Consider the following 20203-nt stretch of genomic DNA (forward strand, 5'->3'; position numbering starts at 1 on the left):
GCTAAGGTGACTTGACGCTACAGAGGTTATTTTTGAAAGAGACTCCTTCAGTGTCCCATGGATGTTAACCCTTGTAGGGTTCATCACATAGTGGTAGGCAGGCTCTTTGCACCCAGCATGAGTATGACGACGTGTCGGGGAGCCCCCGACCCTGCACCCTCATCTGCAGCCAGATGTGACTTGGCCAGCCCATAGAATAGAAGGTTTTATTGCTTCTCAGAGATACAGAGCAGCACGGGGTCGATGTTGACATAGGAGCCAGGGCAGAGCCTTAGTCCTTTTGGGGGGAAGGGGCTTCACCCCTTCCTTAGTCTAAAAACATCCCCCCTTCCCTTAGCCCAGCCGAGACTAACTCAACTCTCAGCCACTGGTCCCTTAGCCCGCAGGAAGCCACGCCCCTTGCTTTGTTCAGATAGCCTTCCAGGTGTCAGGCGGCTGGGCCATGCCTACGTGCCTCCCCCCGCTGGGCACTGCACACAGACACACAGAGCCTCTGCAGCCCAGCAGAGGGGACACACCCAGCACAACACAGCAACCAGTGAATGCAAAACCAGAGTGGATCCAGCGCCACAAGAGTGGACAGCCCCCCCACTGCATCACAATGAGTAGCTACCCTGCCCCAGGAGCGTCACAGTTTGTTCCATGCTCCCTCCTTTCTCCATAGGGAGGCAAGTTGTGTCACCTACTGTGTTAGTGTAACCCACACACCTATATGTCTATACTGGCAGCTTGTTGCACCAGAAATATGCAAATGAGGCTAAGCGTGGAATATCACCAAGCCTCATTTGCATACCTAATGAGCCACCATTTTGTGGAAGAGGCTCTTGCGCCAGAAGGAGCATCTACACTGCCCCTTGTTGCGCAAGAAAAACCCTCTTGCGCAATGCCGCCACGCTGATTATTTTCAGGAATAACGGCGTTGTGCAAAAGGGTTTTTCTTGCACAAGAAGGGGCAGTGTAGATGCTCCTTCTGGCGTAAGAGCCTCTTCCGCAAAAATAGCGGCTCATTAGGTATGCAAATGAGGCTCGGCGATAGTCCACATTTAGCCTCATTTGCATATTTCTGGCGCAACAACCCGCCAGTGTAGACAGTGTAGCCCTAGTGTGGTTCACTGGCCCATGCAGTGGCCCCTAGACCACAGCAACAGATAGGACCAAGAGACCTCTACAACATGGGCTGAGAGCCAGGTGGCTTTTAGCTCAAAGGTAGGGGCTCTCTTGTCAGTCTGGCTGCCCTGCACTGGCTGGCGGGTTTGGAAGTGGGGATGTGGCTCCACCCCATCCCCTCCCTCTTCACTTACCCTCTGCTCACATGAGCAGGATGGGAGATGGCAGTCTGGCATCAAGGGGGGTGTGCAGCTCCTTTGCTACCCGGGGAGGAAATGCTCACTGGGTCAAGACTGAGCCCTGATTTATTTTTTAAATAAATCATCGTAGATTAACTCAGCCATGAAACCTGAAAGAAACGGGGAGACCAGAACTACAGAGAACGCGCTCTTCAGCGGAGAACCATGGAGGACAATGCTTTCCTTTCTGGCTTTCCCCTGTCTGCGCCTGCTGGTGAACTTCTCATAGTCCAGAGCATCCTCCGGTCATCTCTGTACTATAAAGGGAGCTTTAATTTTGTTTCATCCTCAATGAGATTTAATATAATCCAAATGTTATGTCAGTAATTCAGCCCAGACAACCAAAGTAGAATTAGTGAAGATTATAGCTACTTGGGAAGGTCTTAAATAACCACAAGAGATCTAAGTGCCGTACATCATGAAAACCCCTGGAGACATGGCTGTCTTGTAAGGCCAGCTGTAGGCTTTTGCCATCAAGGTTTTATGGGCATGGCCAGTAATTCTTCTGCAGAACTTGTGGCTGCCTTTGGGAGCCTGCTGTGCTGACACCTGATTGCAGGGGGTCTGTTTGGCAGTGTGATTGAGGTGAATGTGATTCTGGGGTAATGAAGAGCAACCTCTAGATCAGGGATGGGGAACCTAAGGCCTGGGGGGCAGATGCAGCCCCCAGCTTCCCAGGATCTGGCCTCTGAGATTTGGGGTTCTCCCTCCAGCATTGGGGAGCCCACACTGGCATTCTACCCCTCCCATCCCCCACACGGCTGTAGCATACATAATTGACTAGCCTGGGCCCCCCTAGACTCTGGTGTGTGAGGGGAATGTGGGGGAGTGTCCTTCTTCTCAGCTGGGGGCCACGTCACTCAGGACTTTTCTTCGTGTGCAGCCACTGACTGATTTTTCTGTGGATCAACAGCCCCCGACCCAAAAGGGGTTCTCCAGCCCTGCTCCAGATGTTCTCCTGCTGTGACTAGCTTGGCGGTCATGCAGAGGTGTGTGTGTTGGGGGGAGGGGGGATTTGGGGGCACTGTCCAGGTGTTTTCTCAGTGATCTAGAGGGGAGAGCGCATCCTGCCTCTGAGGCTGCCATGGCACTTTTCTGTTTGATTTTGGGGAGGAAGAAACAAGGGGAAAGAGAGACTCTTTCTGATGATGGACAGGGAACGCCCCTGCATCAGGTTTGGGACAGGCCTGGCATTGCTGCAGAGGGAGACCAAAGCAGACTGCCACCAACAGGCATGCCTGTGCCCTTATTGCTGTTTCGTCCCTTAGCCAAGAAGCACCTTCGCTGCTCCCACCCACGCCCCGGTAGGGTGGTGAAGTTGTCTCCAAAGGAATTCCAAACTTATCTGGAACTGGTTGCTTCTGAGCTCACTGGGAATGAAGATGAAGTGCTTGATAACTTGGTGGAGTTTCTGACCATGAGTGTGGCACGAACCCACCTGGAACGCCTGCGAGGTTCTGCCAGGAGGAAATGGCTGCACAACATCCAGGATGCAGCGGAGACCAGTGGGGCAAGCATGGAGCCAGTGTACAAGGCCGTCTTTAAGGCGCTTTCCCAGGTACGCATTGCTTGAGTGACCCTGACCCTGTCTTCTGCTAAACGGCTGCATTCACCACCAATCCAGGGGGCGTAACATGGGGTGGGAAGCTGACACATCCCCTACCCTCAGCGTGCAGAGAGGGTAATCGTTTGCTTTTCAGAAGACTGACACATGAAATAGCAGAGGCCATGGTAGGTCAGCGATGAGATGCAGAAACTCTTGCTCCCTATCCTGGGCACCGTCAGCATCTCACCTTCACAATCACCTGATCACCTCAAGGCTTGGAAAGTTTAATACAATAAAATCCCAAAATGCAGGTTCCCAGTGCGATGGTTGCGGACAACACATACATATTCTGCTGGCCATGCACATGGAAAGTGTGTAACGGAAGTGGTGTCACATCTGGCTCCAGGTGCAACTGAAGGTGTTGGGATTGACCTTTGAAGGCTTGTCTGGTGACCCCTAGCTACATAGTGGACCCTGCTCCCTTCCTAGGCAGTACGATGGCAGCTGCTGCAGAGTAACAAGTGGTGCCAAGGTCCCACATCGAGCGAGAGCTCCAAGACAGTCTGCCCTGTGAGAGAAATTCATTGGCCAGTCTGACTGGGCGTAGGTCATTAGGGGCAGATGGTATTTTTAGAACAAAATGGAATGTGCTTAGCAGAGGGAGGAAACAAACCCATCTTCCCTGTCCATCATAATGCATCGTGGAGTTGATGATACTGTGAACTGGCCCAGACCCCATGAGACAAATGGCAGCATGGACATTGCTAATCATGCGGTAGAAAGCCACTGGCTTAGAATAACATCCCATGGCACATGACATAAGCTGTAAGCACATGGAATGGGTGGGATGGCCAGTGGCTAATGCACAGATGTAATGGGAACCATTTGGTTGCTAGGATGCAGACGCCCATGGGAATAACAAGAAGATCAGCGCGTATATTGCCCTTTTGGAACAGAACGAGCTTTCACCAGAGCGGGGAAAAGTGCTTCTGCGGTATGTGGCTTGCACCTCAGAGGATGCTCCATACATCCTAAAGCAGGCCCTTTACGGGGACATGAAAGGAGTGAGGTAAGGAGGCCTGTGCAGAGCTGTTACTGTGCTAAAGTCACTTGGCTAATAGAATGTAGAGTGCAGGGACTACGGGTACATTAGACCGACAGCCCTGACTGACAGATATGATAGAGAAGACCATCTCCCAGGGGCCAACACAGGAATATTCCATATAGATTAGAATGCATTTTATATCAGTGGCTCTCAGCCAGAGGCCCAGGGCCCCCTGCATGACCGCCAGCGGGTTTGAGGGGATGCACCAAGCGCGACCAGCACTAGCTTCAATAAAGCCCAGGCAGGAAGTCGAAGCCCTGCTGCATGGGGCTGCAGCCCTGGGCGGAAACTAAAGCTTTGCAGTGGCCCCTGTGGCCCTGGGCAGGTGCCCTGCTTGCTATGCTCCATTGCTGGCCCTTGCTTTTATTTCCAGAAAAACAGCAGTTGTGGCACAGCTGGGCCAGGGAGTTTTTATAACATCTTGGGGGGAGGCCCAGAAAGAATGAGGTTGAGAACCCTTGCGGGGTCATATTCAGCCTACGATTTCCTTCTTTCCACTTCCTTCCATTACTGCTTCTTAGACACCCCACCTCCACCTGTTGCTACAAAGTACTTTCCCATCTCTTGCACCCTATGAGCACTAGGAAACCATCATCCGGTCCCCTTATTGCATATGGAAGTTCTACATCATTATCTCTTCGCCTCCTTCCTTATACACCATGCAGTGCTTTTACCCCCCTCTGAACTGTCCCCTTCACTTGTCTCTATTAATTACATTCCTGGACAGGTATTTTCCAAACTTTAAAGTTGAAAAGTGCCATGTAAAGTGCTAAGTGTGATTGTCATTAAAGTTCTGGGAAGCAAGACGCAGATGATGAAGTGGGTCTTATCTGTTATATTTTTGTTAGCTTCTCAGGTGCCCCAGGACTACCCAATATTCTAGGGGTTGTTTCATCGGTGCCTGATAGAGTGGGACCATCACCTTCCAATGCTACTCACGCCATAAGAGAGCCCCAGACTGCACTGTTTCTTGGTTTGCCCGTGTGCTGCTAGGTGGCATTGCATCCTCCTGTCTCCTTAGCAATCCACCATTTCCTGGCTGGAGGTGTCTTCAAGGCATTGCTGCTTTCAGGGTCCCTTTCCCCTAAAACACCCACGTTTGGGTTATTTTACTTTTAGATGCATTTGGAAATCCTCTGAGCTTTCCTAGATTTTCTCTGCCAACTTACTTTTCTCCTGTCCTCCTTGTGGTGTATCTGTCCCTCAGTTTTGCAGCAGCAGAAGAGGGGAAGCCAGTCCATGTGCCAAGAGTTCAGCTCCATGGGAATATCCATTTCTGGAACTATGATCGGCCAGAACGGGAGAGGAGAGGCTCATTCCTGGTGCTGCCACTGCAGGATTCCCGATGGAGGATCTTTGGGATTTTAGGACTTGACACCCTACGGGACCGGTGTGAGCAAACCATCTTCCTAACCCACGAGATCAGGTTCTATCAGGTGGGCAGAATGAGAAAAGCAGGTTCATTAAAGGCTTCAGATATTAGGGACTGAGTGGCCTTCCAGGCCTCACTGTGGATGTGCAGCAGCTGTACAACTGAAAACGCACTGTCCATCCACGTCCCCTGATGGGACGGACATAGCACAGATACTGTCCTTGTAGTAGCTCTTTATTGAGGAGGCTTCCCCTCTCCATGTGAGTGGGGCACTGCGCAATCGTTTGTACAAAGTCACTGTCATTGGCAGTTATTTACTAACCAGAGGGGTGGGGTGTTTTTAACATAAGGACAGGTTAGACCTGTAGCCTGTCCAACTGCAGCTGGTGCCAGATTCTTCAGAGGGAATGAACAGAACAGGGCAATTTGTCAAGTGATCCATCCCCTGTTGTCCAGTTCCTCGCTTCTGACAGTCAGAAGTCTATGGACACCTAGAGGATGGGGTACCTTCCCAGACCATCTTGGTTAATAGCCACTGACGAACCAACTCGCCATGAACATAGCTATATATTTGTGCCATGAATCTGTTCACTTTATACTTTCTGGATTAATTGCAAACCACTACACTTCAGCTTCCTTTCCAAGTGTTGCCAAATATGCTGCTGTTTCAGGCTGGGTCAGTGCCTTAAAACTTTCAGTATTGTTTCTTCAAACATTTCTACTTTGCTGGTTGATAATGATTCAAATGAGCTGAAGTCAAGCTGGAGATGGCATAAGCAGACAGGTCATGCAGGGATGGGTGCAACAGAAATAGAAGCTTGAAAATCTCAGTGGCTGTTCTGATGCAATAGGAAGGGAACTTTACAGAGATACACGGTAGCCAGAAATGAGAGCGGCACACAGTCTAGCCATAGGTAGGCATCACTTAGCCTTAGTTCTCTCTCTTCTATATTTGTATTTTCTTTTTCCTCTTACCAGGCCAGAATGCAGGTAAATACCTGCAGTTGGAACCAGCCTTGTTGTAGTTACTCCTTTTGGCCAGAAGGGAGCACAATATGCCAGCAATGGGAGGCAAGGCCTCAGAGATCTTGTACTGGCCTGCCCCTGAGCCCTGGCAATCACAGGATAGCTTGAATTCTTAGAGATTCTCCCCTTGAAAAGCGATTTTGATAGACTAACATTTTGCTAATTGTTATGCTTAATGTACTATGAAAACATGCCGACTTTATCTGCAAATCATTTAAAGAGCTGTTTCCATAGGGGGTTTCCCATGTATTCAGCGACGCCTACCACCATGTCCGCACACTGGAAAACATATTGCAGGTTGCATTCACTGCTGTGGGCTGGCTGTTCACCAGGGCACCCACCATCCGCAACATCACTATGTACCTGGTAGAGCCTGGCAAAGATAAGGTAGGCATCGTCCTTTCACATTGGGCTTAGACCACAGCACAGAAGAGACCTCTTGCTATATTAGGCTATGTCTAGACAGCAACATTATTTGGAAATCACTTAGTGTGCATCTACACAGCAGGCAGTTCTTTTGAAATACTGTCGAGCTGGAGGCCTGCTTACTCTGACTCCTCTAACCCTCATTGTGTGAGGAGTAAGGGAAGCCGGAGGAAGAGTGCTCTATTTCGAAATACGTGCTGTGTAGACACTCCCAATTTCAATTTCAAAACCAACTATGCCATTGACGTAGCTTAAACCCTGCTGTGCAGATGTGCCTGTAGTGACGAATTGTGCCAGTGCATTTTGGCAGGGACCAAGCATTGTTAGCGCCCAGCCAGATTAATCCTGCCACAGATCCCAGTGCCTGAGGCTGTCAGTCAGCAGAGTCTGTGGGGGAAAAGGGAAGGAAGGTCCCTGCTCCAGGGGATGCCACTTTTTATTCTTGCTGTTTCTTATGGTGATCTTCCTTCAATCAAGAAAGGCTGATAGGGATTCCCATCAGTTAATGCATTAAACTCAACAGCAGCACCCTCAGTAAGCTTCTCCTATGAGCTGCAGGAACTGGATTGTTAGTATTCCTGGCACCACAGGGCCCCGTGGAAGTAGAGAACAGTACCCTCATGGTCACCATGCTAGCCCACTCAGCAGCTGTCTGCCAAATGGATCCTAAAAGGGAACTGCTCTACCATGGAAGGGAAAACCAGCCAGAACCATGGGAGGGAACGGCCAAGTGGTCAATGTTCTGGCTCCTCATCCTGAAACGACCTCAGCAGGCAAAGTGTAAAGACAAATCCGGAGGCAGACTGCTCCCAATTAGCTCGCATGTAAGGGCAGCCCAGTTGCCGGCAGCTCACATGCCAATTACGCAGCAGGCCTCAAGACACTCGCACACCTGTCCGGTTACCTCAAACTGAATTTGGCAGATGAAAAGCAAGAGGATGAAATATTTGGGACTGAACAGGTTCCCATGGGCATCTTACTCTTCAGTCCAAGCTTTTCCTTTTCGTCTGATTGGCTCCCCATTAGTCATGTGCTTTGCTTCTAAAGATGGCAGCGTGCTTCATATCTGGCACATACACTGCCCTGGGGGCTTTATCTATGGGAGCTATTGACAGTGCAGATGAGGCTCACCCACCTCTTGGTATCCTTCAGGTCTGGAGCGTGGGGATAAGTTCCATTAGGCCAGTCAAAGGAAGATGTTGCACACACCCGTACTGCACAGTGAGCACTCAAATCCGGGCCTGTGGGGATAACACCACACCTGGTTAGAAGCTGTCCCACTGAGGCTGCATGTGAATGAGAGCACAGCCCTGGGAATTAAGCAGTGGCTCTCAGTAGCTTCAAAGTGGATGTTTGTTTCCTGCATGCAACACAAATGCCCTTTCCTCTTTTCAAGGCAGGTGACTATGTTTTGCGCATGACAATGACTACAGATCACTCTGGGCCTGTGAAAAACCTCTCCCCTCCCACTGTGCTCCGCAGGAGAGAAAATATCTTCAGGTGGGTTGAAGACTCTTTACTGTAGCCGTCCCTGTGGGTGCTGTAACACATGCAAAGAGCACTCACCAGAGGTGAGCTAAGTGGCTAGAATTCCTGCTGCATTCCTGTTGGCTGCTGGATAGAAGATTAGGCTGATAGGTTAAGTCCAACTGCAATGTCTGGCCTACGGCTGGCAAAATATGCATGCGCTGTAGACAGTCAGTGGGAATGGTGACTGTCACATGCTCTCTACCTTGGTATCTGCTGTGTGTGCGGTAATGAGTTATCTAGGCTTAGGGACCTTTTCTTTAGGCTACATCCTGTGAACATTCCACGCCAAGCATATTGCTCACTCACATCAGTACTTCCATATACTCTAAGAAAACACTGGGTCGGGGGGTGGCTGTTTGCAGGACAAGGCCGCATATCTTGAGCATTCGGTTCTTGAAACGAATGTTATCTTTTTTTCCTGGTCCTGTCATCTTCATTTTCCCTGAAGCTCCCTACTGTATAGTTATTACCTTCAACTACCAAGGTCCTCACAGGCTTAGCTATTAAATACACCTTCCCTTGCTGCCAAACTTAGTCAAGAAGTTACTTGCTGTTCCAGCAAATGTTTTTTTATTTTTATGAAACTCCACAGAGCCAATGTCAACATAGTTATGAATTGGAAACTGTGTTTGCAGCAAGAATACAGCACTAATTTAGTGTTTTTTATACCCTTACGATGCTCAGTACTAGACTAGAGTGAGCAGGGCTGTGATCCGAAATGCTATTTCTCTCCTTCCTATATGGCTGCAAAGATGCCTGTATCTGCCTGCATGTTGGCAGCTGGGAAGAAAGCAGCTGGTTTAGTGACATAAAAATTCCTTCCCTTTCCCAGTGAGCTATGTCGGTCGTTCCCTATAAATGCAATAGTAGTTGCCATAAAGGCTGGAGTTGTAGAGTTCATGTTCTTGTCCTCACTTTGCTGTCATTTTAGAGATTACCTCTTTAAGTGCACAGACAGCTCTGAGGTCATTAGCAGCTTCGTCTCTGGAGAGCCTCACATGGCAGTTCCACTCCGTGAGCCAACAGGACGGGCCCTCGGGGTGTTCGACCTCAGCCCTGCGCATTACCAGGAGCTTCCACCTCATGAGCACAGAGACCTGCGCATAATGCTGAAGATGGCCCAAGCTGCCTGCTCTGAGATACTGAAGGAGTCTTCAGGAGAAACAGACCCAATCTATGTCCTAGGTACTGGGTGCGCAGGGCTAGGTTTCTGTGGCTGCTCTGAGGAATCTCAGTAAAGGTACAGCTAGGATAGCACTCAGACAATCAGCTGATGCTGAGGAAAACATCAAGGGAGGGAAAATGTTTCAGAGGCTCAGGCCCAGCTCCTCACAGGTATTTATTACTGTTGAGATAGGTGGATCTAGCAACCTTTGAGGATCTGGGTCTGTGTGTTCCTCAGAAGTGCACAGGCTGAAATCCAGATCGTGAGCCTTGCCTCCCTTCCTCGGACCCACATCCATTTTGAAAGCACTGGCAGTCTCCCTGGGCTGTTTGGAAATCGACCGTTTGCGAATGCTATCTGAATTAGAACAGGGAGGGAAAGTGAGTCACAGGGAAGACAGTTCCCTGCATTCAAAACCGTAGGGTTAGGGTTAGCATCTTCAGTAGCAGGTGCTTTTGAGCCTCTCCTTGAAAGGCTGGCTTGTGATTCCAGTTGCAGAACATGCTGCGGATCTGAGGCGTACAAAGATTCTCTTCCATCGGCTCATGCTGCAGGACTTGCGTGAGTGTGTCCAGCAACTCGATCCTGAGTCATTTGCCGACATAAAGAGCTACACAGAGCCTCCAGCCATGGTGCATAACATAGTAAAGGCTGTGCTGCTTCTTTCCTACCCAGAGTACGTGGGTTCTGGGAAGATTGAGAACTGGAGTCATTGCGTACAGGTGAGATATCAAGTTTTTGTGCAGGTCTCTGTCTAGGTAAAAAGACACAGTGGGACTTGCCAAGGAAGATATGAGAAATAAGCTCCTGGAGATATGTTCTGGGAAGTGGTTGTAGGCCTACAGGGTTAGCAGGCCAGATTTAATTAAGAGTGGAAAACAAAAGAGTGAACAGAGACCTTTCTGGCCTTAAACTTCATAAATCTATGTCTATGCCTGAACAGTAGGTAAACAAGGAAAAAAATATCCATTTCCTATCAAGTTCCAGGAATTAACAATGACGTTAGCTTACCATGAAAATCTTTTAAAATGTAATATGGAATGTGATTTACTATAACACCAGCTTATTCTACAAAAAAATCTGATTGCAATGGGCCGTCTGTCCTCCTTTCCACACCCCGCCACAGCCCTCTCCTGGTTCTTTATCATCCTTCTCTTTCTTTCCAGTTCCTCGTAGTTACTTTGCCCATCCTTGGGTTCCCTTCTGTCATGATCAACTGGCAGTTTGTTTGTTTCAAAAAGTTCCATAGTAAACATAATCCAAGATGGTGAATTACAAGCCTGGACAGCAGAACTAGGAGTGATGATTTCTGTTTCTCCAGGGTTTTAGAGAGGTGTGATATATGGCAAAGGTGTCTGTGTAAAATACAACTCTAATGCATATTTCTCTGTATAAATAGACATAGAGAATATAGTGGAATAAACAGCTGTAGCATTAGTCAATTTATTATTATATTGAAAGGACATTTTATTTAGAACCATTGGAAGACTTTTAGACCCCCTCTTGTCCCTTTGCTCTTCATATGCTCACTCGTCTGCCCTCCCACTGTTCAATTTTTCAGTTGTCCCATCCTCCTGCTGCTGTCACTCCCTTCTGCTTCTCCATCGCCATCAGTGTTCCCACAAACTTCCCAGCAGTTTGGCTTGGATACCTTTAGAGACATTGTAATCCTTTCCTGTTTTTCCTGGCCACTCTGTGATTCTATTCTTTTCACTGCAGAAGCTTGATGGTGATTTGATTCAGAAGATTTGCTGCATTGACCCAACTGCCACATATGTGCCAGTTCAGGAGAGACTGCTGGCTAATTGTATAAAAGGTATATATAAAAAACAAATTCTGGGGTCACATGCTGCAGCTAAGTATTGTCTCCATGAACTCCCGGGTAAATTTTTGGTTCCCCAACTAATGAAACCACAGACAAAGCATTCTGAACTTCTGTGGAATCTTTTTTGATCAACAAGACAATCCTGCAAGGTATGAAATCAAAACTCACAGCTCTAAGAAAAGGCAGCTGATCTGCTTTGAACTGGGTTCCGTCAACACGTCAGGGCAAGTGATCTCAGCACAGGCCTTTTTCCGGAGGATCGGGGCCAGTGTAGACGCTCTTTTCCGGCTTTTAGAAAAGCCGGAAAAAAGCGGCGGACATTTTTATTTAAATGCCGCGGGGGATATTTAAATCCCCCGCGGATTTCCCTACTACGATAGTTGAAATTAACATGCCCCTTCCGGAAAAGGGGCCAGTGTAGACGAGCCCCAAGTGCTTGCTGGTTGCAAGTAAGGGTCTGGCCTCAGTCCATCTTTTCTCACTCTCCTTCTTCTCAGGAGGATGAGCTTCCCAGGGCGGTAGGGCCATGGAAGAGGCTGCTATAATTCTGAACATCTTCTATATATTTAAGAGTTTGTGAGTCTGTCTGTTCGTGTGTCTGTTTATTTGTTCAAGAATGCCTCCTAAACAGTAAGAGCTAGGACCACCAAATTCGGTATACAGCTTCCTCTTAACATAATAGATCAGGGTTGGGTTGTGCCAGGAAAACGGGATGTGCCTAGAATGGGATTGCTTCTCATAAAACCATACAGAAAAGGGACAGAATCACCAGGCAGGTGAAAGGGGATGGCTGGAGGCACGTCCCACCTCCATCTGGGACTACCCCAGCCCCGAGCCTCCCAATCCCAAGGCACGCTTTAGGGAAGGTGGAGGGGGCTGAAACGTCCCCTCCCCCCAATTTGTACAGGAGTATTGCTGGCTATTCCCCTTTGTCAGGGAGTGAGGGAAAAGTTCACAATTTGCTGCATTCCTCACTCTGGCTGGGGGGCAAGGGAGCTCACAAGACTGGACCTGCCCCAGCTGGGGGACATGCACTCCTCTCCAGCTCTGCCCACTGGAGCTGCAGGGGCCACGAAGAGGCACCTCTCACCTGGCCCCAAGCTGCTGCGGTGAGGGAGGGCTAGGATAGTGCCCTCTCCCCAGGGCAGCTCCACCCCGGAGCAATGATTTAAATGAAGCACATACATTTTCATTTTATTTTCCAAAAAATAAAAATCAGTTGAGTTACGGAGCTGAGCAACACTGGGTCCATCTTCTAGTCCCCTGTAACAAACCCACAGGATTTGTTTCAATTTTAACAGCAGCATCTTTTTACATAAAACCCCTTCAATACTCTCATTTGTTTAAAGAACAAACTATCCTTTGCTGAGCTGATGCTAGATGGAGGGTCTGTTAAAAGCAGATGAGTGGTTGGCACTAATTAAACTTGGCTTATTTATTGATCCTACCTTGACACATGTACCTTTTTATAGCTATAGCCTAGGCAGGAAGAGTAAACATGGAACAAAGCCTGGCTGCTTCCCTTCTGATATTCAAATATTGGAGCAACAAGAGCAGCCCCACATGGTCCCACTTGCCCCGCAATTCAAGCCCTGCATGTAGACTGAGAAAATATAGTTCTGCATTTGTAAAGACAAGCTGCTGCTAGTCTACAAAGGAACAATTACTTAGCATGTAAACTATTCTGGGACTCAAACCAAATACTGATAGGACAATTCAGTGGTCTTACATGCAGTTAACAGGGACAGTCATATGTATCAATTTCAAATGTCCTACAACTTTCACACCAGTTAGATGCATGTTCCTGTGGCCCTCACATGTCCCCACCTGGACTCTAATAGAATATTAAGCACTTAACTGCCTACAGCATGCACCAGTAATGCAACAGAGAGCAGCGAAATACAACTTCTCAGTGATATACACATCGGAATTATTCCAGGTCCCTTTTAATGCTATGTACCTCCTAGTGACCTTTAATTGTTACATATCAAAATAGCCAAAAAGGGCAACTAAATGTCCTCAGAATCCGAACCTGGAAAAATCACTTTGCTTTTCTCACCTTCACTAGCATTTTAATGTCATAAGTCTAGTATTAAAGTCCAGCGCAGCACCTAGCCAAACCCTATCTTTATACCAATAAACAGTAATTTAAAGATGGAATTGATTTATACATGACTGATTTATTAAGTTCAAACCGCCCACTACAACAAACCATATTACAGAATAACAGCTGTCATGTTTAATTACATTTTTTATTAAAGCAGAATCTATAAAACATACAACTAGTCCATCAAGAAAAATCAAGCTGCCATGGAAGAAACTTTCTGAAAGCACGTAACTCATTTATGGATTCATGCAGACATTCTAGCTAGGGGAACTGTCAGACTTTCATTTAAAATTAGCATGAACAGTTAATCTGTTTTAGAGCAGGATGAATTAAAACAGGTCAGGAAAAATGTAGGCCTATGTCCGCATTCTAAAGCAACCTGATGAACAACAAGGACACATCTGATCTCTCTCACAGCTTAGGTCAGTGTAATTATTTTGTGTCAAGGTTCAAATTTCTTGGTCAAGGTATTGTCAAAGGCCAGACTCCAGAAAAAATGATTTCAGATTCTGGTCAAAAGTGTCTGCCAGTCCGGACTTGGTCTGTAGTCCACCTATTGACTACCCCTGACTTTGGCGAGTTATACAAATCTCTGCAGCACCTAAGTGACCAGGAACACAAATAAAAACACAGGACTATAGGGCACAGAACTGGGGTGGACCTCTGGGGTCAAGTCCAGACTTTTGCTATCACAGGCAATCCAGGACAGCAATTATTATCCCTGGTTGGTACACAATTCAGATTTAAGAAATGGAAAATAATTAGGAAGAATCGTGGCATCAAGCTGAAAGAGTGAATGCATATTAACAACTGCACAAGAAATAAAGGATTGGAAAGGAACGGATCATCCTGGCTCATCCTGGCTTGAATCACATAGGATATGGGTGCCTGGCTTAAAAGGTAGCATGCATGCCTGAGAATAAAACTGTGCTATAGACTAACTAGGCTACAGCATGATTCTCAGAAAAAAATAAACGCTGCTCAGAGAAACCAGGCTACTACCTTGTTGGCTACAACCATGTCTAAACATGATGGTGGCTTCTAGAGCTCACTTATGATCTTAGTGAGCCAGAGAGAAGTCGTCACCTTTCTACAACTCCTCTAAGAATAACTATCAAGGGAATTTCATATACAATATCAAATATTGGTATTTACCCTTCAACAGGATTTTCTACCTGCATCTGCCGTGTCTATGCCATTACCTTGTCTTTGGGTCAAAACACACTGGGATGCATACACAACACACTGGTGTTTCTTTGGGTTCAACCATGAACATGTCAAAAAGACCTTTTAAAATTCTATGGGCAAAGTTCAGCACAGGTGAAAGTCAACTTACTTGCTCTACTGAATCCAGACATGATCTTTCCAAGGATATTCACAGTGCTGATTTATTCCAACCATCCAAAATGAAAGACACGCAAACACATCTAACAATATAAAAACGAACTTTCCTAATAGTCAAACAAGGTAGGTGAGGTATCTTTTACTGGTCCAACATCTATTGGCAAGGCAGACAAAAAAGAGCTCTTTGTGGCTCAAAAGCTTGTCTCTTTCTCCAACAGAAGTTGGTCCAGTAAAAGATATTACCTTACCCACCTTGTCTCGCTGATACTGCTACAACTAACTACACTGCACAGATTAGTCAGACAGTAATGGTAGACGATTTGTTTGCTCCCAGCAGGTGTCAGCTTTCTAACATACCAATCATGAATGTTGTTTGTTTCCTTTTAAAAAAGCTATCGCATTTGTAAAGCAAATTCAATGGACTGAAAAGGCAAATAACTTTATAACCAGCCATCGAACATTAGTATGTTTCTACTGCAGAAAAGCCACGTTGAGCAATGAAATGTGCAGCCTTGGATGTAGGTGACTCATTTTCACCCAGCTAGAAAATATGTCTGTTGTAGTTCAAGGCCTAAAGTAGGAACTTCCTACTGAGTATGACTTTTGGGATACTCATTTTGGATTTCTTCATTAAATGAAAAACTCTGGGTCATGTTTCTGCATCAGAATCTGCTAGTATGGAGCCCCTTACCTTGTGCAATATTCCACTGACTTCAGCTGGACTCCACGTGGGTTTAGGCATCTATGCTAGCGGATCATGCTCTTGATAGGGATGTGAATGGTTAACATCACTCTTAATGGGTGATATTTACTGGTTCTGGTTAACTGGTGGGGGTTGGAGCAGCTCCTGTCCGTGGCGGGCCCCACGGGACTGGAGTAGTCCCCCACCCACAGTGGGCAGGGAGCTGTTCCAGTCCCCACCCATTTACTAGAACCGGTAAGCATTACCTATTAAGGGCGATGCTTACTGATTAGCTAGGTAATCTTTCTCATCCCTATTCTCATCTAGCATGATTCACTAGCATACATACCTGAATTCATGTGGAGTGTCTCCCCCACCCATTGCCCCCTTAATTGGCTAACAAGTTAAACATCACATTAACCAGTTCATCAATTAAATGGGATTTTACATCCCTACTAGAGAACTAGCCCTAATTTTGGAATGGACTTCTGTTGTTGTTTTCGTTTGTTTCAGATATACTGAGAGAAGAGGTGTGGAAGCATAACTCAGTTCCAGTTGAATACCTGTATAACTGGGCACTTACCTGTCTAACGCTAATAGAGCTCACAAAGGAACTACAGCACACGAACGATTCACCTTTAACATCTCTGACTCCAAGACCCAGCCTGATTGCAAATAAGTCAAGAGAAGTTTTACTGTCCTCTAAGCCCAGTGAATCTGTTATTTAATGTTACTTTTAAATGTTTGGCTTTAGGTTTGCTATTCTTAAGCTGCTTAACAGCTATAGAAAAGCATTAGGAATATATAAGTAATTTCTTTAGAAACATTAAAAGGAACCATTTTGATAGCATTGGTGGGTCAGTCAAAACTCAGGGTACTTGACTGAAAAAATACTCCCTGGTTTACATTTAATTCTGAAAAGAGAAGAGGATTAAGCAAGAAGAAAAATGGAACTTGTATGTCTAGCACATTACATGATTCATAAATGATAACAGAAAAAAATCCTCCTGAATTGAACTGCATATTAAGATTCATTTTCCTGAAGTGACGTTTTCAAAGTCACTTTAAGCCTAGAAAGAATTGTTGAAGAGCATGCTTTCAGTTACTCCCAATGGGCAGTATGCTTGTTCTGGAAAATCCTTCAAATTTTAAGATGAGAGAAGGAGTTTTCTTATTGGGTTGAAGCTTGTTTACAGCAAACTTTACTGCTCTGTTGCAAGATTCCATCTTTGCAATAAAGAATCTTTTGGCAGAATCAATTTTTTAATAAAATGTTGGGAAATTAAACTTATTTTTCTTTATTTAGTTGACAAAGTGTGATGTCTACCAAATACTTTCTAATTTGAGATTGCAGGTTGCTTTTAACCTCCTCATATAAGATGACGGTGATTATCTGATCCCTGCTTCGAACTGGCAAGTGGGTTTCATATTGTTGTTGGAGGAAAGGCTTTTCAGGTCACTTGCAGTGATATTTCTAGGAACAATGTCCTTACAGATATTATACTGATAGCCACAAACACTTATTCCTTTAGAAGATTCTCACAAACAAGTCATTGTGAATACAAATTACTTACTAAGCATTATGAATGGAACAAAAAGGTAGGATGCTTAAATATTACAGTTTGCATGAATGAGTCATGTAACACACCAGGATTTTGTCTAGTTCAGTATCTTCACCTTTTCAGGCAACTGAACCAAGCTAAGAGCACAACTACACTTCCCTTTACTGCTATCACCCACCTGAATATTGCACTGCATTGGAGCCTGATCACAATATGGAGGAGCCAGTGGTCAACTGCAGGTTATAGTGCACACAGCTGAATGTGAGGCAGGCAGCAGAGACGGGAACTTCATTCAGGTAGAGATCACACTAACAGAAGGTGGGAGTACCAGTATTTGTATGTATCCGCTGTCTTAGATTAAACATCAATTGGAGAAAGCCAGTTTCCCATCCTCTCACACCAGGAACATTTTCAAATGATCAGTTCTCTGAAAAGAAAACCCCCTTGCCATCTGTCTGAATGCAGAAACATCTCACAGCATTTTATTGTACTGTTCAGACTGTTTCCTACAACAAACAAGGTGCCCGATTTTAGGTTTCTGATTCCAAGTCCTGATTCTTCGCAGCTTGTGAAGACATTTATGCCTGTGGAGCATGCCTGCAAAACACCACCAAATGAGAGTTCGTCTTTTACATGAATGGCAGCCTTGGATACCCATTTTTCACTAGCATAAGCAACTTCTCACCCTGTAAGGTAATGGAGAAGAAAGTCCAAAATGAGGGTAAAATGTCCCAGCAAAACGTCATTCACTGCCCCCCTATGTTTCATATACTGCAAGGCCAGAAGAGAGCACAGTAAGCATCTCGTCTGACCTCTGTACCCCCGAAGCTCCCCCCAACAGCCACTCCAGCCTTCAACAGCACCAGTGGTGGGGAACTGCCCCTGCCTCTGGATCAAGTCCTCCAAGGGTTAATTCCCTCCCCAGCCAAATTCACACCTTACTGCCCAGCTGGATCTATCCAGTGTGAGTTACTCATCTCTCCCAGCGCCCTCCCCCATGGGGGGGTATGATACTCCTCCTCAAAGCCCTCCCTGCATTGTCCCCACTGGGGGTACATGATCCTCCCCAACCCTATCCCCCATGGGGGTACCTGTCCCCCCCATTCTCCCAATCAGTGTTATGCACCCTCCTTGCCTAAATCCCTCCCCCACTGGAGTATCCCTCTCCCTCCCACAAGTTATTTGCCCCCCGGGGTACTTGCCCCTTCCCAACCCCTCCCCCACAGGGTATCTACCTCCCATTCTCCCCACAGGGGTATGTGCCCCTCCCCCACAGGGTATCTACCCGCCATTCTCCTCACAGGATATGTGCCCCTCCCCCACAGGGTATGTGCCCCTCCCCCACAGGGTATCTACCCGCCATTCTCCCCACAGGGTATGTGCCCCTCCCCCACAGGGTATCTACCCGCCATTCTCCTCACAGGGTATGTGCCCCTCCCCCACAGGGTATCTACCTGCCATACTCCTCACAGGGTATGTGCCCCTCCCCCACAGGGTATCTACCCGCCATACTCCTCACAGGGTAGGTGCCTCTCCCCCACAGGGTATCTACCCGCCATTCTCCCCACAGGGTATGTGCCCCTCCCCCACAGGGTATCTACCTGCCATACTCCTCACAGGGTATGTGCCCCTCCCCCACAGGGTATCTACCCGCCATACTCCTCACAGGGTATGTGCCTCTCCCCCACAGGGTATCTACCCGCCATTCTCCCCACAGGGTATGTGCCCCTCCCCCACAGGGTATCTACCCGCCATTCTCCCCACAGGGTATGTGCCCCTCCCCCACAGGGTATCTACCCGCCATTCTCCTCACAGGGTATGTGCCCCTCCCCCACAGGGTATCTGGCTCCGCCCCCCGCCCCGCCCCGCGTTTGAGTCCCGCGGACAGGCTGGGCCTGAGGAACTATCGCGCCGCGCGGCGAGACCCGGATGCAGCAGCGCGGACGAGCCCAAGATGGCGGCGCCGAGCAGGCCGTGAGCGGAGCGGGGGGGCAGGGACCTGAGGGGGCAGAGGCCTGGGGCCGGTGACGGGGGGGCAGAGGCCTGGGGGGCAGGGCGGGCTGGGGGCGGTGACGGGGGGGGCAGAGGCCTGGGGGGCAGGGCGGGCTGGGGGCGGCAGAGGCCTGGGGGGCGGGGCGGTGACGGGGGGGCGGAGGCCTGGGGGGCGGGGCGGTGACGGGGGGGCGGAGGCCTGGGGGGCGGGGCGGGCTGGGGGCGGTGACGGGGGGGCAGAGGCCTGGGGGGCAGGGCGGGCTGGGGGCGGCAGAGGCCTGGGGGGCGGGGCGGTGACGGGGGGGCGGAGGCCTGGGGGGCAGGGCGGGCTGGGGGCGGTGACGGGGGGGCAGAGGCCTGGGGGGCGGGGCGGGGGGGCGGAGGCCTGGGGGGCGGGGCGGGCTGGGGGCGGTGACGGGGGGGCAGAGGCCTGGGGGGCGGGGCGGTGACGAGAAGGGGGGCAGAGGCCTGTGGGGTTAGGGGCGATGGCAGAGGGCACTGGGAGGAGCAAGTGCATGGGGGGCTCTGGGCCTGGGGGGATGCCCATGGGGACGTGGGAGGCTGTAGGGCTGGGGGGAGGCCCATGAGGCTGTAGGGATGGGGGTGGGGTGGGGTGGGGTGAGGGAATATGAGCCAGTTGCGGGGATGGTGGCATTGGAGGAAGGACAGCGTGGAGCATGGGGGCTTTAGGCATAGGAGGGAGGTCCTGTGTAATAAGCTGATAGACCCTAGGGAGACAGAGGGGGGGTCACCAGGACCTGGGCTTGGAGGGGAGCCTGGGACCTGTTAGGGAAGGGGAGGAAGGGAATTGAGGACTTGGGGCAGGAGCTAGGGCTATTGGGCAGCTCCTGCAAAGACCCAGTTAATAGTTAAGCTTTGGGGAAAACAGTGTGGAGGATTGAGGTGTGCTCAGAAATAATCTGCACCTGTGTGATACAAGGAAGACTTACAAATGACTTTGAAAACTTTAAAATTCTGTTGTAACCAATTTCTGTCTCCATGTCAGTGACCCCAGAAATGAAATGATTAAACCCAAAGAGGGTTTAATGCTCTCTTTACCTTTCCCCATCCTCAATATGTAATTGTTTTCTATATTTTTCTTAGTGCGGACAATGGAATTAGAAAGCAACAAAATCACTTTCACTTTGGTTGTATTCAGTCTGGGCTCCAGTGTC

At 48.3% G+C, this 20203-nt stretch overlaps 2 protein-coding genes across 13 annotated transcripts in view; both read left to right on the top strand.

Annotated features, from left to right (window-relative positions):
• The window catches only part of EFCAB5 (EF-hand calcium binding domain 5), a 73319-nt gene extending 56861 nt beyond the window's left edge, over positions 1-16458 (top strand). For all 11 annotated transcript variants that reach the window (XM_075904599.1, XM_075904593.1, XM_075904589.1 and 8 more), the window contains 9 exons: positions 2615-2904; positions 3789-3961; positions 5205-5433; positions 6630-6782; positions 8218-8321; positions 9283-9536; positions 10009-10238; positions 11236-11332; positions 15988-16458. In XM_075904599.1, coding sequence (XP_075760714.1) covers positions 2615-2904; positions 3789-3961; positions 5205-5433; positions 6630-6782; positions 8218-8321; positions 9283-9536; positions 10009-10238; positions 11236-11332; positions 15988-16202 — 1745 coding nt within the window. In that variant the 3' untranslated portion in view covers positions 16203-16458. The remainder of the gene's footprint in view (positions 1-2614; positions 2905-3788; positions 3962-5204; positions 5434-6629; positions 6783-8217; positions 8322-9282; positions 9537-10008; positions 10239-11235; positions 11333-15987) is intronic.
• A 2403-nt stretch (positions 16459-18861) lies between these two features.
• NSRP1 (nuclear speckle splicing regulatory protein 1) overlaps positions 18862-20203 on the top strand; it is a 37034-nt gene continuing 35692 nt past the window's right edge. The window contains exon 1 of one of the 2 annotated variants that reach the window (XM_075904616.1): positions 18862-19010. In XM_075904616.1, the coding sequence (XP_075760731.1) occupies positions 18991-19010 (20 nt within the window). In that variant the 5' untranslated portion in view covers positions 18862-18990. The remainder of the gene's footprint in view (positions 19011-20203) is intronic. The other variant, XM_075904617.1, reaches the window with a different exon arrangement.

Source organism: Pelodiscus sinensis, chromosome 21, assembly GCF_049634645.1.
Source record: "Pelodiscus sinensis isolate JC-2024 chromosome 21, ASM4963464v1, whole genome shotgun sequence".
NCBI lineage: Eukaryota > Metazoa > Chordata > Testudines > Trionychidae > Pelodiscus > Pelodiscus sinensis.